This window comes from Bathycoccus prasinos (genome assembly GCF_002220235.1).
Source record: "Bathycoccus prasinos genomic : Chromosome_13".
NCBI classification, from domain to species: domain Eukaryota; kingdom Viridiplantae; phylum Chlorophyta; class Mamiellophyceae; order Mamiellales; family Bathycoccaceae; genus Bathycoccus; species Bathycoccus prasinos.
The window spans coordinates 512,516-531,986 of NC_023996.1; the positions used below are offsets into that span (position 1 = coordinate 512,516).

The following is a 19,471-nucleotide window of genomic DNA, read 5'->3' on the forward strand; positions in this document are numbered from 1 at the left end:
TATCAAACCATCTCGTCTCCGAAGGGTGGTGGTGCGATGACTCTTTTAGCGGCGGCGGTTTTGCTCTTCTTTTCGTCGTCGAGATGGTTTCCGCGGTGTTTCGACGACGGCGAAGAAGAAGGAGACGCGCTTTTAGAAGGAGGAGGAGGAGGCGGAGGAGAAGGGCACACGTTTCGCAATTCGCCTAAACCTAAAACCACCGGCCAAGAGCGAGAGAAGGTGAACTTTAACCTCCCCGGTGGGTTTAACCACGGCTCGCCGTCCACTTGAACCGGCAACGGTCGCTTCAAGACGATTTCTACTTTCTTGCCTTGCGCCAAGCGGTGGGAGTGCGTCATTCGAAAGCGAATGGCGGAGAGGTGGCCGACGCCGTACGTGGCGACGACTTCGACTAAGCCGTCTTGGACAGACGGCGGTTGGAAGTCTTGCAAGTGCTCGTGCGGTTTGGATTTTTCGCCAGAGCCGAAAAAATCTACGCCGGTCGTTGAGGAGTGGATGTTGAAGATTTGGATGGTGTTCGCGCGCTCCGGGATCGGTATTTGTTTGTTGTCCACGTAAAGGAGGATGGTTTTCGGTGTAAGGTAACGGCGTTTAGCAAGCCACTCTAACGCGCCGAGGACGCCGTATCCCGCGACGTTGGCGGAGACTGTTTTTGGAACGACGCAACACTTTTCCGTTTTCTCTCGAAATTGATGGAACTGTAAAGCGATGCCGGCGTCGAAACCTACCGAGAAGAAACAGGCGGAGAGCTTTTCGAATTTTTCTACTTTCACCAGAGGCGGAGACGTTTTAGCGCCCCCGGCTTCGATATCTTTAGCGCCGTCGTACTCTATCTTCTCTTCGTCGACGACACCTTCAATCGCGGACATGTACGACGTCGACGACGCGATTGAGTCATTTCGAACGTGTTCTCCTGGAGGTAAAGATACGAAAGGATTTATCGTCGTCGTCGTTTTTGTTGTTGTCGCTTTGATCGTTTCTTCGACGATTAACTTTGGCGGTACGAATTCTCGTCTTTTCTGTACCAGATCCATCTGCGTCGTCGCCCCGGGGGGACTCAACGGTGGATCCGCGAACAGCGAAGCGGGCAAACTCGGATGCGGCGTCGTCTGCGTCGAGTCGTGATCTCGTATGGATTCAACCAAAGTCTCCTCGAGTTCAGAAGGTGAACGCAAATGTCCCGAAAACGACCAGTTTCGTCGTCGTCGTCGTCTTTTTTCTTCTTCTTTTTCTTTTTGTTCTTCTCCTCTAGTAGTAGTAGGAGCGGCACTTCTTTGTCGCAACAACGAAGATTTCGAAGAAGAAGATGAAAAATACTCCTTCAACATCTTCGTCTTCTTCGTCTTTCCGTTGTTCTCGCTCTCCCCGCTTTTCGGCAAATCAACCACGCTCTCGCTGACAAACTTCCACAAATCCGCCGTCGCAATCTCCCCTCGTTTCATTTCTTCGCAAAACGCGTCGAAATCGTTCTCCCACCGGTCTTTCGATTCGTTCCATCCGAACACTCTCGCGAACTCGTTCCCGGTCCCCATCGGCAGTTGCCCGACCGGAACGCAATATCCCGCCGATACACCAAACTCTCTTTCCTCTTCTTCGCACGCGGTTTTCAACAAAGAAAACGTCCACGACACCGTCCCGTCCCCTCCGCACGCCACCGCTCGCGCTCTTACTGACTTCTCCTTTTCCTCCGCGTTGTTGTGTCTGCGGTACGCTTCGTACCGCACGCGTTCTCTCAACACCTCTTGGTTGCCTCGATAGTCGTCGAGAAAAATCACTTCGCAATCTTTGTGCGTTTCATATCTGCGTTTGATGCGTTCGTGTAAAGTGAGAGATGCGCGTGACCCCGAGCGAGAGTTCACGAAGAACACGAGGAACGTATTCTTTAGTATTCTCACGTCGTCGTCGTCCTTCGTTGTTTTCGTCGCAGACGACGACGATGAAACCGTTGCCGATGGGGAAATGACCTCCTCCATCGGAAGTACCTCCTCTGCGTTGCGCGCGCGCTCTAAAGCACGCACAAAAACAAAAACACAGAGAGAGAGAAAATAAAAAGAGAGAAACAGCGAGAGAGAAGACGAAGCTTTGTGGTGGGTTTCTCGCGCGCCTCTGTGAGTGTGCGTGTGCTCCTTTAAAGGAGGCGTTCAATGTGTCGTACAATTGTCAACACGTGACTGTAGTTTCCCTCTCGCCCCCGCCGGGCAGATATTTTTGGGGTTATGTGGTTTAGGGTTTCTGATCAATATCCGTAACGGCGTGAGTGCGCGCGCGCGCGTTGAGATCTCCAACACATCGCAACAAAGCCGAACTGTAACCAGCATCGCGCGCGCGCGAAGAGTACGCCGCGCGATGGAAAGGTGACAACAACAACAATTTGGTGGCCCAGGAGTGGCGGAGAGGTGGCAGAAGAAGTACTCAGAAGAAAGCAGAGGTGCGCGTGTCGTAGTTGTCGCGCTCGTATTTTTTAACGCGCCTGACGCAGAAAAACCCTAAACCCTCAGAAAAAGCTCCTCCCACACGGGGAGACATTTTTTGTGCAAAAAACGACCCCGCCAGAGTGAGAGAGAGTGAGAGAGAGAGAGAGAACTATGATCGCCATCGCCGGACGAAGAGTACGACTTTCGAGTTCGACGCGGTTTTCTTCTTCTTTTCTGAGCGACAACAATAACAACAACGTGAGTCACAGAAAGGATGATGACGAGTGCGATGACGATGGAAAAAATCGGCGATGGATTTGTTCTTCTTCTTTAACTTCTTCTTTAACTTCTTCTTCGACTTCTTCGAAAAGTGGAGGACGACGGGGGATGAGCAGCGACGCGTCGCCGTCGCCGTCGTCGTCGTCGTCGTCGTCGAGCAGTGACAGCAGTAACAGTAACAGCAAAAGCAGTTCGACGAGAAACGAACGAGAGAAGGATGATGATGATGATGATGCAACGAAGAAGGAGAAGAAAAAAGATGGATTCGAAGGGGGTGCGAAATCCACCACGTCTGCGAAAGCGCAAGATTTATTGAACGCGTTTCGGAAACAACGAGAGAAGTTACAGTCGGATCCACGCGTGAAAGAGGCGTTTTCTGAAGCGAAGAAGTTTAAGGAGGAGATGAAGAGAGAGGTTGGGATGGAGAGGATGTTTGGCAAAGGCGGCGGCGCAAAAAGCGCTTCAGGGGCGAGCGAGGAAAAAGAAGCTTCCCCTGAATCATCTTCCTCTGACAGTAGCAGCAGCAACAGCGCGTCGTCGTCGGCGTCGGCATCGACGTCGTTTATCGGCCGTTACTTTAACGTCGCCCTCGACGCCATCCGAGAAGAAGTGCGTTTGCTCAACATGGACGAAACCGAACAGTTTAAAGAAAAACGGAAAAAACAGCGCGAAAAGGAAATGCGAGATTACGCCGCCGCCGCCGCTGGGGGAGGAGACGGCGACGCGCCTGCCTCGACCGCGGTACAAATCGTCAAGCCGAAAGACCCAACTCGATTCGAGCGCATGTTTGAAGACGTGAAACAAAAGCTCGGATTTAGCGAAGAAAATTTAGATAAACTGCAACAATCCGAAGCGGTGAAAAAACTGAAAAATGTCCAAGAAGATTTGCGCGAACGATGGGAAACCTCGGACTCTCCCATGGTCCATCGCATCCAAGACGCCTCCGAATCGTTTTTCGGTGAAACCGACCAAGCGGAAGCGATGAAACTCATACGCCAAATGGACGTTGGTTTCAACACGTCTGATTTCTTGAGCGAAGTCAAATCCACGGTACCGGACGTCATCAAATCCTACCTCCTCGGCGACGTCGAGTCGTTGAAGAAAATGGAAAACATTTCCCCGGAAATCATCGAACGCATGGACGGTCAAATCAACGCCTGGAAGTCTTTAGGTCACGTCGTCGACGCGCGATTATTACACGTCAGCGAACTCGAACTCGTGGAAATCCGCGTCCTCGATAACTCCCCAACCGTGGTTTTACAATTCGCCTGCCAACAAGTCAACTGCGTCCGCGACGCGAAAACGAAAGAAATTATCGAAGGTGCCAACGATGACATTCAATCCGTGCACTATTTATGGGCCATGCAGTTATCCGACGTGGAGTTTGAAACCGAAGACGGGAGGAAATTTAGCAAGCCGACGTGGCAGTTGCGAGAGATGGTTTTGCGGGGGATGATGAGCATCACGTGATGACGAGGAAGAAGATCATCATCGCAAAAACTAGAAGAGAGAAGTACGACTAGTTAAAGAGAGCAAAGCGCCGTTTGATGTAACACAACGTTTTACTCTCACTTAGTTAAAGAGAGCAAAGCGCCGTTTGATGTAACACAACATTTTACTCTCACTTTCTTTCCTCTGAAACAAACACCCACGAAACTCTTCAAAAACATTTACTTTACCCCGCGATGACGACGACGACCCCGTAAACGACCACACCGACGATGATTTTTCCTCCCTTTTTGGAGCAGGAGTGCTAACGTCGTCACCTCGTCGTCTTCTCGTCGAAAGTCGTTCGCGTCTTCTTTGTCTTCTTTTGTTGTTTGCGCGCGCATTCATCATGTCGTCGTGTTTACGAAGAAGATTTCAACGCTGGATGACGACGACGACGACGACGACGATTCAGACGACGACTTCTGCTCCTCCCGCGCGATATCAAAATCCTTCTCCTCGCGGTGTTCTTCTGCGCGCCGCCAAAACGCTGTTTTCATCGTCGTCGTCGTTGAACTCGCCTCGCTTTGAACGCGAGGAAGAAGAAGAAGACAAAGAAGACAAAGAACGACTCGGACGAGAACAAGAACACGTTCTCGGATCGTGCCGGGCGAAAACGGTCGCGTTTACCGTCGAGACGGAGAAAGAAGCGCTGGCGATTTTTGAGAGATGGCTGAAGCGCGATCCGTTGCGACCGAGGAAAGTTGTTGATTCTTCTTCTTCGCCGTCGTCGTCGAAGGCGGCGGGCGGCGGCGGCGGAGCGACGGTTTCGAAGACGTTGATACCGTATTGGAAGTTTGCGGACGTTTCGTTTCGGGTGAAGTATAAAGCGAAGGTAGGGTTTAGCGGGAGAGGGAGGAAAGATGGGGGAGGAGAGCGCGAGAGCAACGCGGACGACGACGTGGAGTGGAAAGAGATTGAGGAGTGGCGAGAGTTTAACGGAGGCGAGGCGGTGAGGTACGATTTCGAGAAGGACGCGGCGGCGAGGCAGTTTGCGACGTTCTCGGTGCGGCCGGATTTTGCGAGGTTGGTGGAGCCGCCGACGTCGTTAGGAGGTAGTGGGGGAGAGAAAGGGGACGCAGGAGTAGAAGAAGAGACGAGAAGAGTACAGAACGCGAGCGATGCGACCGTGTTGCCGTTTGAAATTAAACGTTCGTTCGCGTGGACGTTGGCGTTGGCGAACATTCGAGACGATCTTCGCGAAAAGGCTTCGAAGGAACTCAAGGATACGTTTTCGACGGACCACGTGAAAGATGTGCTCGTTCACTTGGAAGTCGTGTCTCGGGGGACGCCGTTGGCTGTGTATTTGCCCGCGTATCTCGTAGAGTTCACGCACGGACACGAAACGGAAAAGAAGGAAACGATTCGATATTTGCGCAGGAACGCGATTGTGTGCGGAACGTCCGGAAACGTTGCGTGCGATGAGTTAGCGTGTTCGAAGCGCGCTATGGGTATTGGAGGTGTAGGTATGAGCACCTTGACGTTTATGCTTTCTGGAATGACAGATTACGGTCTATCCTTCTTATCCGGCGTGGTATCCGCGGCGTTGCTTTCGCACTACGCGAAAACTTTGGATTTTCGCTCACGAGCGCAACAAAAGAAGGATCGAGAAGACGTCGTAAAAGAACACAACGCGTTTAACTTTGCGACAGAGCAATCTATATATTGGCTCGACGAGTGCGCGCAGCTCGCGAGAGACGATGCGGAGTGGAGTCGGTGGAAACGCACGAAGCGAGAGGATTGGGTGAACGAGGAACGAAAATCGTGGGCGTTGGCCATTTGGGAGAATCAAGTCTATCGGCGTCGAGAGAGGAACGAACGAAGGGAAGAATTAGAGAGCCAACGCGCGCAAAAGTTGGAAGCGGAAAGGCGCGCGGAAGAGAAGCGTTTGAAATGGGGAGACGATTGGGATCGAGCGTCAAGAAAGGCGGCAAATCGCGGACTCTCGACGGATTCGCAATCGTTTTATAAGATTTTAGAACTCGACGACAAACGCAACGAGGCGACGATTGAGGAGATCAAGGATAGTTATCGACGATTGGCGCACAGATGGCACCCAGATAAGAAGGGAGGCAAGGTGGAAAAGTTTCAAATGATTCAAAAAGCGTACTTGACGTTGGGTAATAAACTTCGAAGGGAAACGTACGATCAAATGTAGTAAAGTAGTAAAAAAGAAAGAGTAAAAGAGAGAGGGAGAGGATTTGTAGCGAATAAATTAGGAAAATATTAGAAAAGTTTAGACGATGTAGTTTTACGACGCTCGTCCCGAAGCGAAGAAAAGACGGGCGGCGTCTACTAGGTGCTAAAGTTAACAATAGTTGGCAAATCTCTCTTTTAAACGCGTCTACTTTTTCTTCTTCGAGAGGTCAGTCGCTTTCGCTTTCGCTTTTGCGCCAAGCTCTTTCGCCTTCTTCGCCGCCCATTTCGAAAGGATAACAACGGCTAAGTTTTTCCACGTTGGCGTCGACAACACGCCTTGTTCTAACAACTGCGCTTTCATCTCGTCTTCGATGTCTAATATATCTCTCTCTTCGTCTTCTTTGCTTCGATTTCTCATGAACTTCTTTTTTTCGCGTTTACTGGCGTGCGCTTTATTGTTACTATTCCCGCTCGTCGACGTGTTGTTCAAAGACGAATTGGAATCCTCCCTATTCATGGCTGATAGCGAGCCTCCTCCTCCTCCTCTTTTCTTCCCGGCACCACCAACGCTCGCCATCATCCTCTTTTCGTTCACTTTCTTCAACCTCGTCTTCATCTCCCTCGCGTATATGTCGGACGCCTTGAAATCTAACCAAACGTTTCTATACACGCTCCTATCGTTAAAAAACTGAAACAAAGTCACCACAATCGCAATCCCGAGAAAGATGTACGTAAATCTCGCCTTTAACCCTTGCTGATTGGAGTACTTGTCTCTGTAAAACATCGCTCTATTTCGTTCTTTATCCTCCGGATACTTCAACGCGTAGTCGTAATCCTGACGTCTCCTTTCGTCCGATAACACCTCGTACGCGCGAGCCAGCTTCGCAAACTTTTGCGTCATCTCTTTTCGTCGTTTCGCGAGTTTTGCATCCTCGTCGTTAGTAGTAGTATCACTACCGCTGCTCGTTTCTTCATCGTCCTCCTCGCCCGCGCCTGCGTATGTATCGATTTTATCCGGATGGTACATTCTTGAAAACTTAAAATATTGTTTTTTAATCAGCGCCTTGGTCGCGTTGTGCTGGTGCAACTCCAACAAATCGTAGCAATTCTCCGGTTCGCACCAAAGCGCGTCGTCGTTTTGTTGCTGTTTTTGCGCGTTCGCAAAGAAGACTGAGGTCTTTTTACCACCACCGCGTGAGGTTGTTGTTTGCGGTACGACGAGGAGGAAGCACAGGAGCATCATCGTCGTCGTCATCGTCATAAAAAAGCGCCTCCTCCTTTCGATCGCCGCTTCGAGGAGGAAAGAACTTCCGCGGAAGACGCGAACAGCGCCAACTTTTCACGGGTTCGCGCCTCCTCGTCGAGGAATTCTTCGCCTGCAGAGTCCAATGTATTTATTATTTGTGTCACAGTATTCGTGCGTGATTTGTAGAGAGAGAGAGAGAGAGATGGGTTCCTTCTTTTCCGTTATACGAAAAAAAGGAGGAAAAAAAGCAAAAATAAAACCCTAAATTTATCGATCCATCGATCGATCTTTTTTTCTCTCCGCGAAAGGACGAACGAAGGTCTTCAAAGACCACTACGTCCCTGGCGCGCGATTAGTAGCACTCTATTCTCTCTCTCTCGGCGCGTACGTGCAGCGTCAGCACACGCGTAACTTTTATATACCGTCCTCGTCCTCGTCCTCGTCCTCCTTCGCGCTTTCGTGGTGTTGGTGGTACACCTCCTCTCGAAAAGAAGACAAAGAAGAAGAAGACATTTCTTTAGTATATTGGTGTTGTCGAAAAGGTGTCGTTGGGGGTGTGTGAAAGGGATTTGGAAGGAAGAAGGAGAAGATGACGACGACGAGGATGCGCGGTGGTGGTAGTGGTGGTGGTGGTGATGGTGGTGGTGATGATGGTCGTCGTCGTCGTCTTCGAAGCGAACGAGGAGCGCGCGGCGTCGGGGTTGGGCGGGCGTTTTGTCCGTGGGTCGTGCTGATGTGTTTGTTCTCCCCGGGAGGGAGGATGGTAAACGTACCTTTGCCAAGGACGGTGGTTTCGTCATCGTCGGCGGGTTGGTCGGCCTCCTGGGCGGCATCGAGAGGGATCGCGTGCGTTGAGGCGGTGAAGTTTATGACGACGTATCATAACGATACGATTATGGTGACGAGGAATGGTCGCGAGATTCACGTCAACGCGGACGAGGAGACGTTGATCGTCGGAGACGTGCACGCGCACAACCAAGAGGAGAGGAGCGAAATAAAAGGCTCCGTGGTGGTGCGAGAAGGTGGGCGGGTGGTTGTGAACGATATGGACGTGGAAGATACCATTGATGGCCTTTCGGACGAGATGGCGTCTTTGAGAGCGATGGCGGCGGGGTTGCAGGCGACTTTGACGCCGCCGCCGGAACCGCCAACGGGTCCTCCGAGTCCTCCGCCGACGGGAAATTTGGCGTCACCGCCACCGCCACCGCCACCGCCGCCGACGACAACGGTGCCGATTGCCTCACCTCCACCGCCGATGGAGCCTGTGGCATCGGTGAAAGCGCTCACGGATGCAACGTTCACGAATGCGATTACGGCGTGCTTGAGCGAAAGCGGCTGCGTTACTGGCGAATGCCCGAATTATGGAAGTAGTTCGGGATACGGAACGATGCCAAACTGGGATACGAGTCAGATTACGAATATGAACGAGTATCCTCTGTTTGGTACCTGTCAAGAAACGTTCAACGGGGACGTTTCGAAGTGGAACGTATCGCAGGTGACGAACATGTATCAAATGTTTCAAAACGCGAAGGCGTTTAATCAAGATATCGGCAAATGGGACGTGTCGGGGGTGACGCACATGGGAAATATGTTTCACACGGCGAAAGTTTTTGACCAAGAAATTGGTCGATGGGACGTTTCACAGGTCTCAAATATGCAATTCATGTTTTGGGCGGCGTCCAAGTTTACCGGGAGTATTACTCGATGGAACGACGCGAAAGCGTATCAGCATTACATATTCTACCAAGCGACGGCGTTTTCGGAGAAGTTCGCGTGCGACAATCAATACAGTGGCCCCGTGCACTCTTGCGAGTGTAAATCTAAGTTGTACTGTCTCACGGATGCGATGTTCTACGACGCCGTTCGCGAGTGTTTAGCCGAAGATCCCGTCGCCGGTTTGTGCGAAAAATATGGATCGAGGACTATGAGATTTGGAGTTATGCCGAAATGGAACACGCGTTGGGTGACAAACATGAACGGTGAAAATGAAACTACGTCGACTTTGATTGGATTTGCGGGAAAGGCGGAATTCAACGGAGACTTGTCGAATTGGGACACGTCGCGCGTCACGACCATGCGCAAAATGTTCTTCAAAGCTTCCGCTTTTGATGGAGATTTGAGTAGATGGAACACGTCGCAAGTGACGACAACGCAGCGCATGTTTGAGTACGCTTCTCGTTTCAATGGCGAGATTGGTAATTGGGATGTGAAGAAGTTAAAATCGATGGGAGCGATGTTTTCTCGGGCGTATTCGTTCAATCGGGACGTGAGCGCGTGGGATACGTCCAACGCGCTCGACATGGCGTTTTTATTTCGCGACGCGATCTCTTTTAATCGAGATGAATTCATTTCAAAATGGACCGGAAAAGCTACCATTGTCGCTCAAACTGGAATGTTTTCGGGGGCGACGGCGTTTCTGTCAAAGTACGGCTCGATTTGTGGAGAAGACGGTCCTTTAAAGGCGTGCGCGCAAGTTCCGATTGAAAATGCGTGCAACGAAACAATTTCTGGAACCGGGGGCGTCGATTACGTTGGGTGTCAAGCGAAGACGAAAAATGGGTACGCGTGCATGAATTGGAGCTCGGAAGACCCGCACGCGCACTCGTACACTTTGGTTGGCGACCACAACTTTTGCAGAAATCCAGATGAACATACGAACATTTGGTGCTATACGACGGATCCTTTGAAACGCTGGGACGATTGCGAACCACTTCCACCGGATAATTATGCCACTTTCATGGACGCCATTCAAAAGTGTCTTCAAGAATCCCCCGTTGAGGGTCAGTGCGCGTCGTATGGGCGTTCGACGAGTTACGGAGCGATGCGTATTTGGGACACGAGCAAAGTGACCAAGATGCTCGACGCGTTTAAAGCGCATCCGACGTTTAACGGCGAGATTGGATCATGGAACACTTTGCAAGTCACAACCATGGAAGGAATGTTCCGCGATAGTATTGCGTTTGACCAAGACATCGGTCAGTGGGATACTGGAAGAGTCATCACGATGAGGGAGATGTTTCGAAACGCGTCTGCGTTTAATCAAAACATTAGCGGATGGAACACGGCGAACGTTCAAAACATGGAATCAATGTTTGAATCGGCAAACGCATTTGATCGCGATATATCGATGTGGCAAGGTTTGGGCGCGACTACGGTGCAACCAAACGTGTTCATCAACGCGAAAGCTTTCGGAGAAAAGTTCAGCTGCGACAGAGATGGACCGATTAGCGCGTGCACGCGCGAGACGATCCGACCGCCGCCGTCGCCGCCGTCGCCGCCGTCGCCGCCGTCGCCGCCGCCGCCCCCCGTCACTCCTATCCCGGATGCGAGTTGGCACGCCCTTGTCGCGGAGTGTTTGGCCGAAGAAGGGGCCGAAGTTACCGGCGAGTGCACTGAGTGGGCTTCCGGAAATAATTACGGGACGATGCCAAATTGGGATACAAGTTTGGTGACGGATATGAGTGGATCGGATGGAACTGTGCTCAGAGGCTTTGGGGGTAAAAGTTCATTCAATGGTGACATTACGGAATGGGACACGTCGCAAGTAACAGATATGCAATACATGTTTAATAGCGCTTCTGCGTTCAACCAAGACATTTCGAGTTGGGATGATTCAAAAGCATCCTCACGCGCATACATGTTTCTCGAAGCGACTGCTTTCCAGGCCAAGTTTAAGTGCACCGACGCCGTCACCGGTCCGGCGAGTTCGTGCGTAGGTCCCTCGCCAATTCCAGACGCGAGCTGGCATACTTTTGTCGGGCAGTGTTTGATGTGGGAAGAATCTATCTATGGTATTGCGGAGACTGGAGAATGTATAGACTGGGCTCGATCGAAAGACGTTTGGTACGGGACGATGCCGAATTGGGATGTGAGTTTGGTGGAAGATATGAGTGGATATACTGGAAGTGCTTATCAAGGCTTTGGCGATAAAAGTTTATTCGACGGCGATATTTCGAGGTGGAACACAGCACAAGTGACTAATATGGGACATATGTTTCGTAGTTGTTCTGCGTTCAACCAAGACATTGGGAGTTGGAACACAGAAAAAGTGACTACTATGTATAGAATGTTTCGTTCCGCTTCTGCGTTCAACCAAGACATTGGGAGTTGGAACACAGCGCAAGTGACTACTATGTATAGAATGTTTCGTTCCGCTTCTGCGTTCAACCAAGACATTGGGAGTTGGAACACAGCGCAAGTGACTGATATGACATATATGTTTTTTAAAGCTTCTGCGTTCAACCAAGACATTGGGAGTTGGAACACAGCGCAAGTGACTGATATGAATAGGATGTTTTTTGAAGCTTCTGCGTTCAACCAAGACATTGGAAATTGGAACACAGAAAAAGTGACTGATATGCAAGCTATGTTTGCTCGCGCTTCTGCGTTCAACCAAGACATTGGGAGTTGGAACACAGAAAAAGTTACTAATATGATAGGTATGTTTGCTCGCGCTTCTGCGTTCAACCAAGACATTGGGAGTTGGAACACAGAAAAAGTTACTAATATGATAGGTATGTTTAATTCCGCTTCTGCGTTCAACCAAGACATTGGGGGTTGGGACACATCGCAAGTGACGGATATGGCATATATGTTTGCTTCCGCGTCTTCGTTTAACCACGACATTTCTTCGTGGACCGGATCCGCAGCGACGTCAGCGCAAACTGACATGTTTCTCGACGCAACTGCGTTTCAAGCGAAATTTAAGTGCACCAACGAAATCACCGGTCCGGCGAATTCGTGTGTAGGTCCCTCGCCAATTCCGGATACAAGCTGGCATGCTTTCGTCGGGGATTGTTTGATTGAATCTGACGCGATTGGAGAGACTGGAGAATGTATAGTCTGGGCTCGATCGCAAAACGTTTGGTACGGGACGATGCCGAATTGGGATACGAGTTTGGTGGAAGATATGAGTGGATATGATGAAGGAAATTTTGCTTTTCAAGGCTTTGGCAAAAGTACATTCAACGGCGATATTTCGAAGTGGAACACAGGAAAAGTGACAAATATGTTTTCTATGTTTCGAGATGCTTCTGCGTTCAACCAAGACATTGGGAGTTGGAACACAGCGCGAGTGACTAATATGGGATATATGTTTCTTTCCGCTTCTGCGTTCAACCAAGACATTGGGAGTTGGACCACAGCGCAAGTGACTTCTATGGGAAATATGTTTGCTTCCGCTTCTTCGTTCAACCGAGACATTGGGAGTTGGAACACAGAGAAAGTAACTAATATGCAATATATGTTTGGTTACGCTTCTGCGTTCAACCACGACATTGGGAGTTGGAATACAGAAAAAGTAACTACTATGCATAAAATGTTTCTTTACGCTTATGCGTTCAACCAAGACATTGGGAGTTGGAACACAGCGCAAGTGACTGATACGAGACAAATGTTTGCTCAAGCTTATGCGTTTCAAGCGAAATTTAAGTGCACCAACGAAATCACCGGTCCACCGAATTCGTGTGTATTGAAGCAAAGCTACTGGTCCGCGTCCTATTGTCCGCTAGGTTCATGGGTGTATAATAACGACTACATAACGCACGAAACGAATCCTGGTTCCGTAGGTACACCGGAGGCGTGCATCGAGTTGGTTCGCACGGAGTGTCCGACCGCCAAAATCGCCAACATGGGTTCAGAGGGTGATTGTTGGTGTCAGTATCACGACGGTTCAGTCACGGAAATCGTAGCCACCGATGAAAACAACTGGATGGCTTGTCTTTTGACTTCTTCTCCCGATCCAATTCCAGATGCGAGTTGGCATACGTTTGTGGACAAGTGTTTAGACGAAGCTCATGACACTGGGGAGTGCACTGCTTGGGCGTCTGGTAATAACTACGGGACGATGCCGAATTGGGACACGAGTTTGGTGGAAGATATGAGTGGATATGATGCAGATTCTGTTTCTCGAGGCTTTGTCAGTAAAATTACATTTAATGGCGATATTTCGAGGTGGAACACAGGGAAAGTGACTGATATGTGGGGTATGTTTTATTCCGCTTCTGCATTCAACCAAGACATTGGGAGTTGGAACACAGCGCAAGTGACTTCTATGAGAGCTACGTTTAATCGAGCTTCTGCGTTCAACCAAGACATTGGGAATTGGAACACAGCAAAAGTGACTAATATGATAGGTATGTTTAATTCCGCTTCTGCGTTCAACCAAGATATTGGGAATTGGGACACAGCGCAAGTGACTTCTATGGGAAATATGTTTGCTTCCGCTTCTTCGTTCAACCGAGACATTGGGAGTTGGAACACAGAGAAAGTGACTAATATGGAATATATGTTTGAGTCCGCTTCTTCGTTCAACCGAGACATTGGAAATTGGAACACAGGGAAAGTGACTAGTATGTATCAAATGTTTACTTACGCTTATGCGTTCAACCACGACATTGGGAGTTGGAACACAGAGAAAGTGACTACTATGGAATATATGTTTGAGTCCGCTTCTTCGTTCAACCAAGACATTGGGGGTTGGAACACAGAGAAAGTGACTACTATGGAAAGTATGTTTTTATCCGCTTCTGCGTTCAACCACGACATTGGGAGTTGGAACACAGCGCAAGTGACTGATATGGATTATATGTTTTATCACGCTTCTGCGTTCAACCAAGACATTTCCTCGTGGACCGGATCCGCGGCGACGACGGCGCAAACTGAAATGTTTAGAGGCGCAACTGCGTTTCAAGCGAAATTTACGTGTACCGACGCCATCACCGGTCCGGCGAATTCGTGTGCGATTCCAAATTACGATCAATATTATATCCTTGCTCAAAACACGTGCGAGTCGGAAGGTTACGTGACCATCCTAAATCTGAACCAGTGCCGCATCGCTGGACGCGAATTGTCCGGCGACGCTTCGAAGGGGTTTGCAGACGATCAGCCGGCCAATGGATACGATGATACCGGCAGCGGCCGCACAGGTGGCTGCACTTTCCACAGTGGCAACGTGGACAACAATCTTCAGTTCTTTCCATTTGCTACTGGACCGTGTGGGACAGATACTTTTCATTGCGTGTGCGGAGCTTTCGCACCAATTCCAGACGCGAGTTGGCATACGTTTGTTGAAGAGTGTTTATCCGAAGCTCCGGTAACTGGCGAGTGCACTGAGTGGGCGTCTGGTAATATTTACGGGACGATGCCGAATTGGGACGTTAGTCGAGTGAATGATATGAGTGGCCATAATGGAACTGTAGTTCAAGGCTTTGGTGGTAAAAGTATATTCAATGGTGACATTACGAAGTGGAACACAGAAAGAGTGACTGATATGGGATATATGTTTCTTTCCGCTTCTGCGTTCAACCAAGACATTGGGAGTTGGAACACAGAAAAAGTGCATACTATGTATTACATGTTTTATTTCGCTTCTGCGTTCAACCAAGACATTGGGAGTTGGAACACCGGGCGAGTAGATGCTATGCGTGGAATGTTTTGGTCCGCTTCTGCGTTCAACCAAGACATTGGGAATTGGGCGACAGATAGAGTGGGCGATATGGCATATATGTTTCGTGAAGCTTCTGCGTTCAACCAAGACATTTCTTCGTGGTCTCCGTATGGGGGCCCAGGGTTTCCCCCTGAATTTCACTCTGGTATGTTTTATGGCGCTACCGCGTTCCAAGCCGCATTCGAATGCACCGATCCCATTTCTGGTCCGGTGCAATCGTGCGTTCCTTCTCTTTCTCCGCCTCCTCCTCCTTTTCCGCCTCCATCGCCAGCTATTTACATCAACGGAATACAGATTTTCCAAGATTCAGACGGCTGGATTTTGTTGCTCGCGTACAATCACGTCGGCGGCGAAAACAACGAGCTCGTTTCCGGGAAGGCGCCGCTCTCGCCCACCGAAAGTTACTCGCACATATGGTTGAACGATTTAAGCTTGACTGCAGATGACGTCGACTCAGTTCGCTTCTATTGCACGAGCTCGGGTCATTCTCGCGTCGTGCACTTCGAAACGAGCAACATTTGGGCGAAATCGGCGCTCGTCACCGGTACGGCGACTGGAAATAAATTATCGTATTGGACGAGCGGGACGACCAAGTTTAGCGACCACACGGGAGTTACACCAGACCTATCTGACGAATTTTGGAGTTCTCTTATAGAATATCCATTCTTTAAAGCAAGCGAAAATCATTGGGCCATTCGTGGCGATGGTTCTCGATGGGAATGCGACGACGCGCCTTATCAGACTGGCGCGCGCGACAGATTCACTACCGTGCATCAAATATGGTTCAAACAGCCACCGCTGACTCCAATTCCATCGGCAAGTTGGCACGCGTTTGTTGCAGAATGCTTAGAACTTGAACCGGAATATGGCGAATGCATGAGTTGGGATAAAGTAGGGACATACGGGACGATGCCGAATTGGGACACGAGTTTGGTGGAAGATATGAGTGGTTATGACTCTGAAACTGGAGCACATCAAGGCTTTGGGTTTTTTAGAACCACCTTCAACGGCGACATTTCGAAGTGGGACACCGCGCAAGTTACTGATATGAGAAATATGTTTGATCGCGCTTCTGCGTTCAACCAAGACATTGGGGGTTGGAACACAGAGAAAGTGACTACTATGGAAAGTATGTTTTTATCCGCTTCTGCGTTCAACCAAGACATTGGGGGTTGGAACACAGAGAAAGTGACTAATATGGAAAGTATGTTTTTATCCGCTTCTGCGTTCAACCAAGACATTGGGAGTTGGAACACAGCGCAAGTGACTTCTATGAATTCTATGTTTTATGACGCTTCTGCGTTCAACCAAGACATTGGGGGTTGGTACACACCGCTAGTGACTGATATGGCTTATATGTTTTGGTCCGCTTCTGCATTCAACCAAGACATTGGGAGTTGGAACACAGAGAAAGTGACTTCCATGAAATCTATGTTTTATGACGCTTCTGCATTCAACCAAGACATTGGAAGTTGGAACACGGCGCAAGTGACTTCTATGAATTCTATGTTTGAGTCCGCTTCTGCGTTCAACCAAGACATTGGGAGTTGGAACACAGCGCAAGTGACTGATATGGAATCTATGTTTTATATCGCTTCTGCGTTCAACCAAAACATTGGAAGTTGGAACACAGAAAAAGTGACTTCTATGGGATCTATGTTTGAGTCCGCTTCTGCGTTCAACCAAGACATTGGGAGTTGGAACACAGAGGAAGTGACTGATATGTATGCTATGTTTTCTTCCGCGTCTTCGTTCAACCAAGACATTTCCTCGTGGACCGGATCCGCAGCGACGTCGGCGCAAACTGACATGTTTCTCGACGCAACTGCGTTTCAAGCGAAATTTACGTGCGACGACGCCGTCACCGGTCCGGCGAGTTCGTGCAATACAATCAAGAGCACTTGGGTTGCGCCTCCTCCTCCTCCGTCTCCTCCTCCTTCTCCTCCGTCTCCTCCTCCTCCTCCTTCTCCTCCTCCTCTTCCTCCTCCTTTATCTCCGTCCCCACCGCCGCCGCCGCTCTTTTTAAAGAACATGCTCGAAGAAACGAGCACGAAAATCTACGCGCACGACGCTCGTCAAGGCGACAGTTTCGGCACGTCCGTATCTTTGTACGACAACACGGCTTTAATCGGAGCTTCCTTGGACGACGAATCCGCCAGTTTTGATTCCGGATCAGTGTACATCTTCACTCGGGCGCCTTCTCCTGCAAACGCGTCGATTATCGTGTGGACGGAGGAAACAAAACTCCGCGCGAGCGACGCGACGAAACACGCCGCGTTTGGTCAATCCGTCTCGCTTTACGACAATACCGCTTTGATTGGCGCTCGTTACGACAAGACACAAGCGCTCGGCGCGGGTTCCGTTTACGTCTTTCAACGCACGTACAGTGACTCAAATTCTGCGTCTTGGACGGAGCAAACGAAACTGTTCGCCTCGGACTTCAAAGAAGGTCACGAGTTTGGCGTTTCTGTTTCGCTGTACGACAACACGGCGTTGGTCGGCGCTTTAAAAGACGACGACGAGGCGGAAAAAGCTGGCGCGGTCTATGTTTTCGCGCGATCATCTGAAGAAAAGTGGACACAGGCGAGCGCAAAGTTGTACGCCTCGGACGCGAACGCGGGTGATTTCTTCGGTTCGTGCGTTTCTCTGTTTGAAAATACCGCTTTAATTGGCGCGTACTTACAAGACGACGGTGAGAAATACGCCGCCGGATCGGTGTACGCCTTTACTCGCACCTCTATTTCCAGTTTGACGTGGACGCAGCAAGAAACAAAGCTTCGAGCGCCCCTTTCAGAAATTGGTGGGTACTTTGGCGTTTCCGTCTCGTTATACGGCGATTCCGCATTAATTGGAGCGCACGGAAAAGACGACGTGGAATCCGACGCCGGCGTTGTGTACGTGTTTACGCGCTCTCCCGATGGATCGTCATGGACGCACCAGCTCAAACTATCCGCCTCTGACGCCGCTGAGAACGATCACTTTGGGATATCCGTTTCCTTATACGGCACTACGGCGTTGATTGGGGCTCGATTTGACGACGATAAAGGCGTCAACGCTGGGAGAGTTTACGTGTTTGAAGCGTCCTCCGAGCCGGCGGCGCCATCGCCGCCGCCGCCTCGACCCGAGTTTTATCTCGTCTTGGATGGCGTGCAAGCGCACTGGGACGCTTCCGATCTTTCGTCTCTCAATGACGCTGCGACGTTGAGCTCGAGCGATTGGGTAGACAAAAGCGGAAATGAGCGCGGCGCGCTCGCTCCTTTGGGGACGGTGACCTATCAAGCGACTGGTTTGAGCGATACGTACCCGTGTTTGTATCTCTCCGGGTCGAGTACCGGATTAGATACCGGCGGAGGAACGAACTACGTTCGGCAAACGATAGTGATGGTATTTCGCTGGGATGAATGTAACTGTCTTGGGACATGCGGTGAAGCTGTGCACTATTTGTGGGATTGGCGCGATGAATGGGGTTTGAGTTATCTCCACGGCAATCATCATAATTCAGGAAGTTCCTCGGGGCCGTGGCAAAATGGCGCGCGCTGGATCAACGCCGAAGTAAAGAACAACTTCGACACCAACCAGTGCGCGTTCTTTCAAGGCACGACGTACCACGCCACCGAGCCTATCGTGATGATTTGGGAAGCCGAGAGCCCGAATACGGGCGATGATATGACTTTATTCGCTAATTACCAAAATAGCGAGAACGTCAGAGCGCAAGTCGCCGAGATTCAAATTTACGATTCGTCGTTGTCGAAGTACGACAGACGGTCTCTCGAGTGCGGATTGGCTGAAAAGTGGGGAATTTCGGACGTTTCTGCTAAATGCGAAGCGTCACCGCCGTTAACGCAATCCGAAATGTTGGAAACCATGTACGAAGACGACGACGGCTGGCTTCTGTTGCTCGCGTACAATCACGTCGGCGGCGAAAACAACGAGCTCGTTTCCGGGAAGGCGCCGCTCTCGCCCACCGAAAGTTACTCGCACATATGGTTGAACGATTTAAGCTTGACTGCAGATGACGTCGACTCAGTTCGCTTCTATTGCACGAGCTCGGGTCATTCTCGCGTCGTGCACTTCGAAACGAGCAACATTTGGGCGAAATCGGCGCTCGTCACCGGTACGGCGACTGGAAATAAATTATCGTATTGGACGAGCGGGACGACCAAGTTTAGCGACCACACGGGAGTTACACCAGACCTATCTGACGAATTTTGGAGTTCTCTTATAGAATATCCATTCTTTAAAGCAAGCGAAAATCATTGGGCCATTCGTGGCGATGGTTCTCGATGGGAATGCGACGACGCGCCTTATCAGACTGGCGCGCACGACAGATTCACTACCGTGCATCAAATATGGTTCAAGAAAAAACAATAGTTAGAAAGCGCTTTGCGTGGGGAGAACTATTTCCAAACACTCTACAAAGCCAGTAAGTGACAACAGAGTATCCCTCAACGTACTCAT

At 50.1% G+C, this 19,471-nt stretch overlaps 5 protein-coding genes across 5 annotated transcripts; 3 read left to right on the top strand and 2 right to left on the bottom strand.

Moving 5' to 3' along the window:
• Positions 1-2: 2 nt before the first annotated feature.
• Positions 3-1,973, bottom strand: Bathy13g02350 (predicted protein; the record flags this gene model as incomplete). The annotated part of the gene is made up of 1 exon (XM_007509583.1): positions 3-1,973. One exon carries the CDS (start codon positions 1,971-1,973, stop codon positions 3-5), a length of 1,971 nt encoding a protein of 656 aa, XP_007509645.1.
• Positions 1,974-2,585: 612 nt separating this feature from the next.
• Positions 2,586-4,163, top strand: Bathy13g02360 (predicted protein; the record flags this gene model as incomplete). The annotated part of the gene is made up of 1 exon (XM_007509508.1): positions 2,586-4,163. The coding sequence occupies one exon, from the start codon at positions 2,586-2,588 to the stop codon at positions 4,161-4,163; it is 1,578 nt and encodes a 525-aa protein (XP_007509570.1).
• Positions 4,164-4,530: 367 nt separating this feature from the next.
• On the top strand, positions 4,531-6,339 carry Bathy13g02370 (predicted protein; the record flags this gene model as incomplete). Its single annotated transcript, XM_007509588.1, has 1 exon — positions 4,531-6,339. The coding sequence occupies one exon, from the start codon at positions 4,531-4,533 to the stop codon at positions 6,337-6,339; it is 1,809 nt and encodes a 602-aa protein (XP_007509650.1).
• A 186-nt stretch (positions 6,340-6,525) lies between these two features.
• On the bottom strand, positions 6,526-7,575 carry Bathy13g02380 (predicted protein; the record flags this gene model as incomplete). The annotated part of the gene is made up of 1 exon (XM_007509562.1): positions 6,526-7,575. The coding sequence occupies one exon, from the start codon at positions 7,573-7,575 to the stop codon at positions 6,526-6,528; it is 1,050 nt and encodes a 349-aa protein (XP_007509624.1).
• A 580-nt stretch (positions 7,576-8,155) lies between these two features.
• Bathy13g02390 (unnamed protein product) lies at positions 8,156-19,384 on the top strand (the record flags this gene model as incomplete). Its single annotated transcript, XM_007509391.1, has 1 exon — positions 8,156-19,384. One exon carries the CDS (start codon positions 8,156-8,158, stop codon positions 19,382-19,384), a length of 11,229 nt encoding a protein of 3,742 aa, XP_007509453.1.
• Between the last annotated feature and the right edge of the window lie 87 nt (positions 19,385-19,471).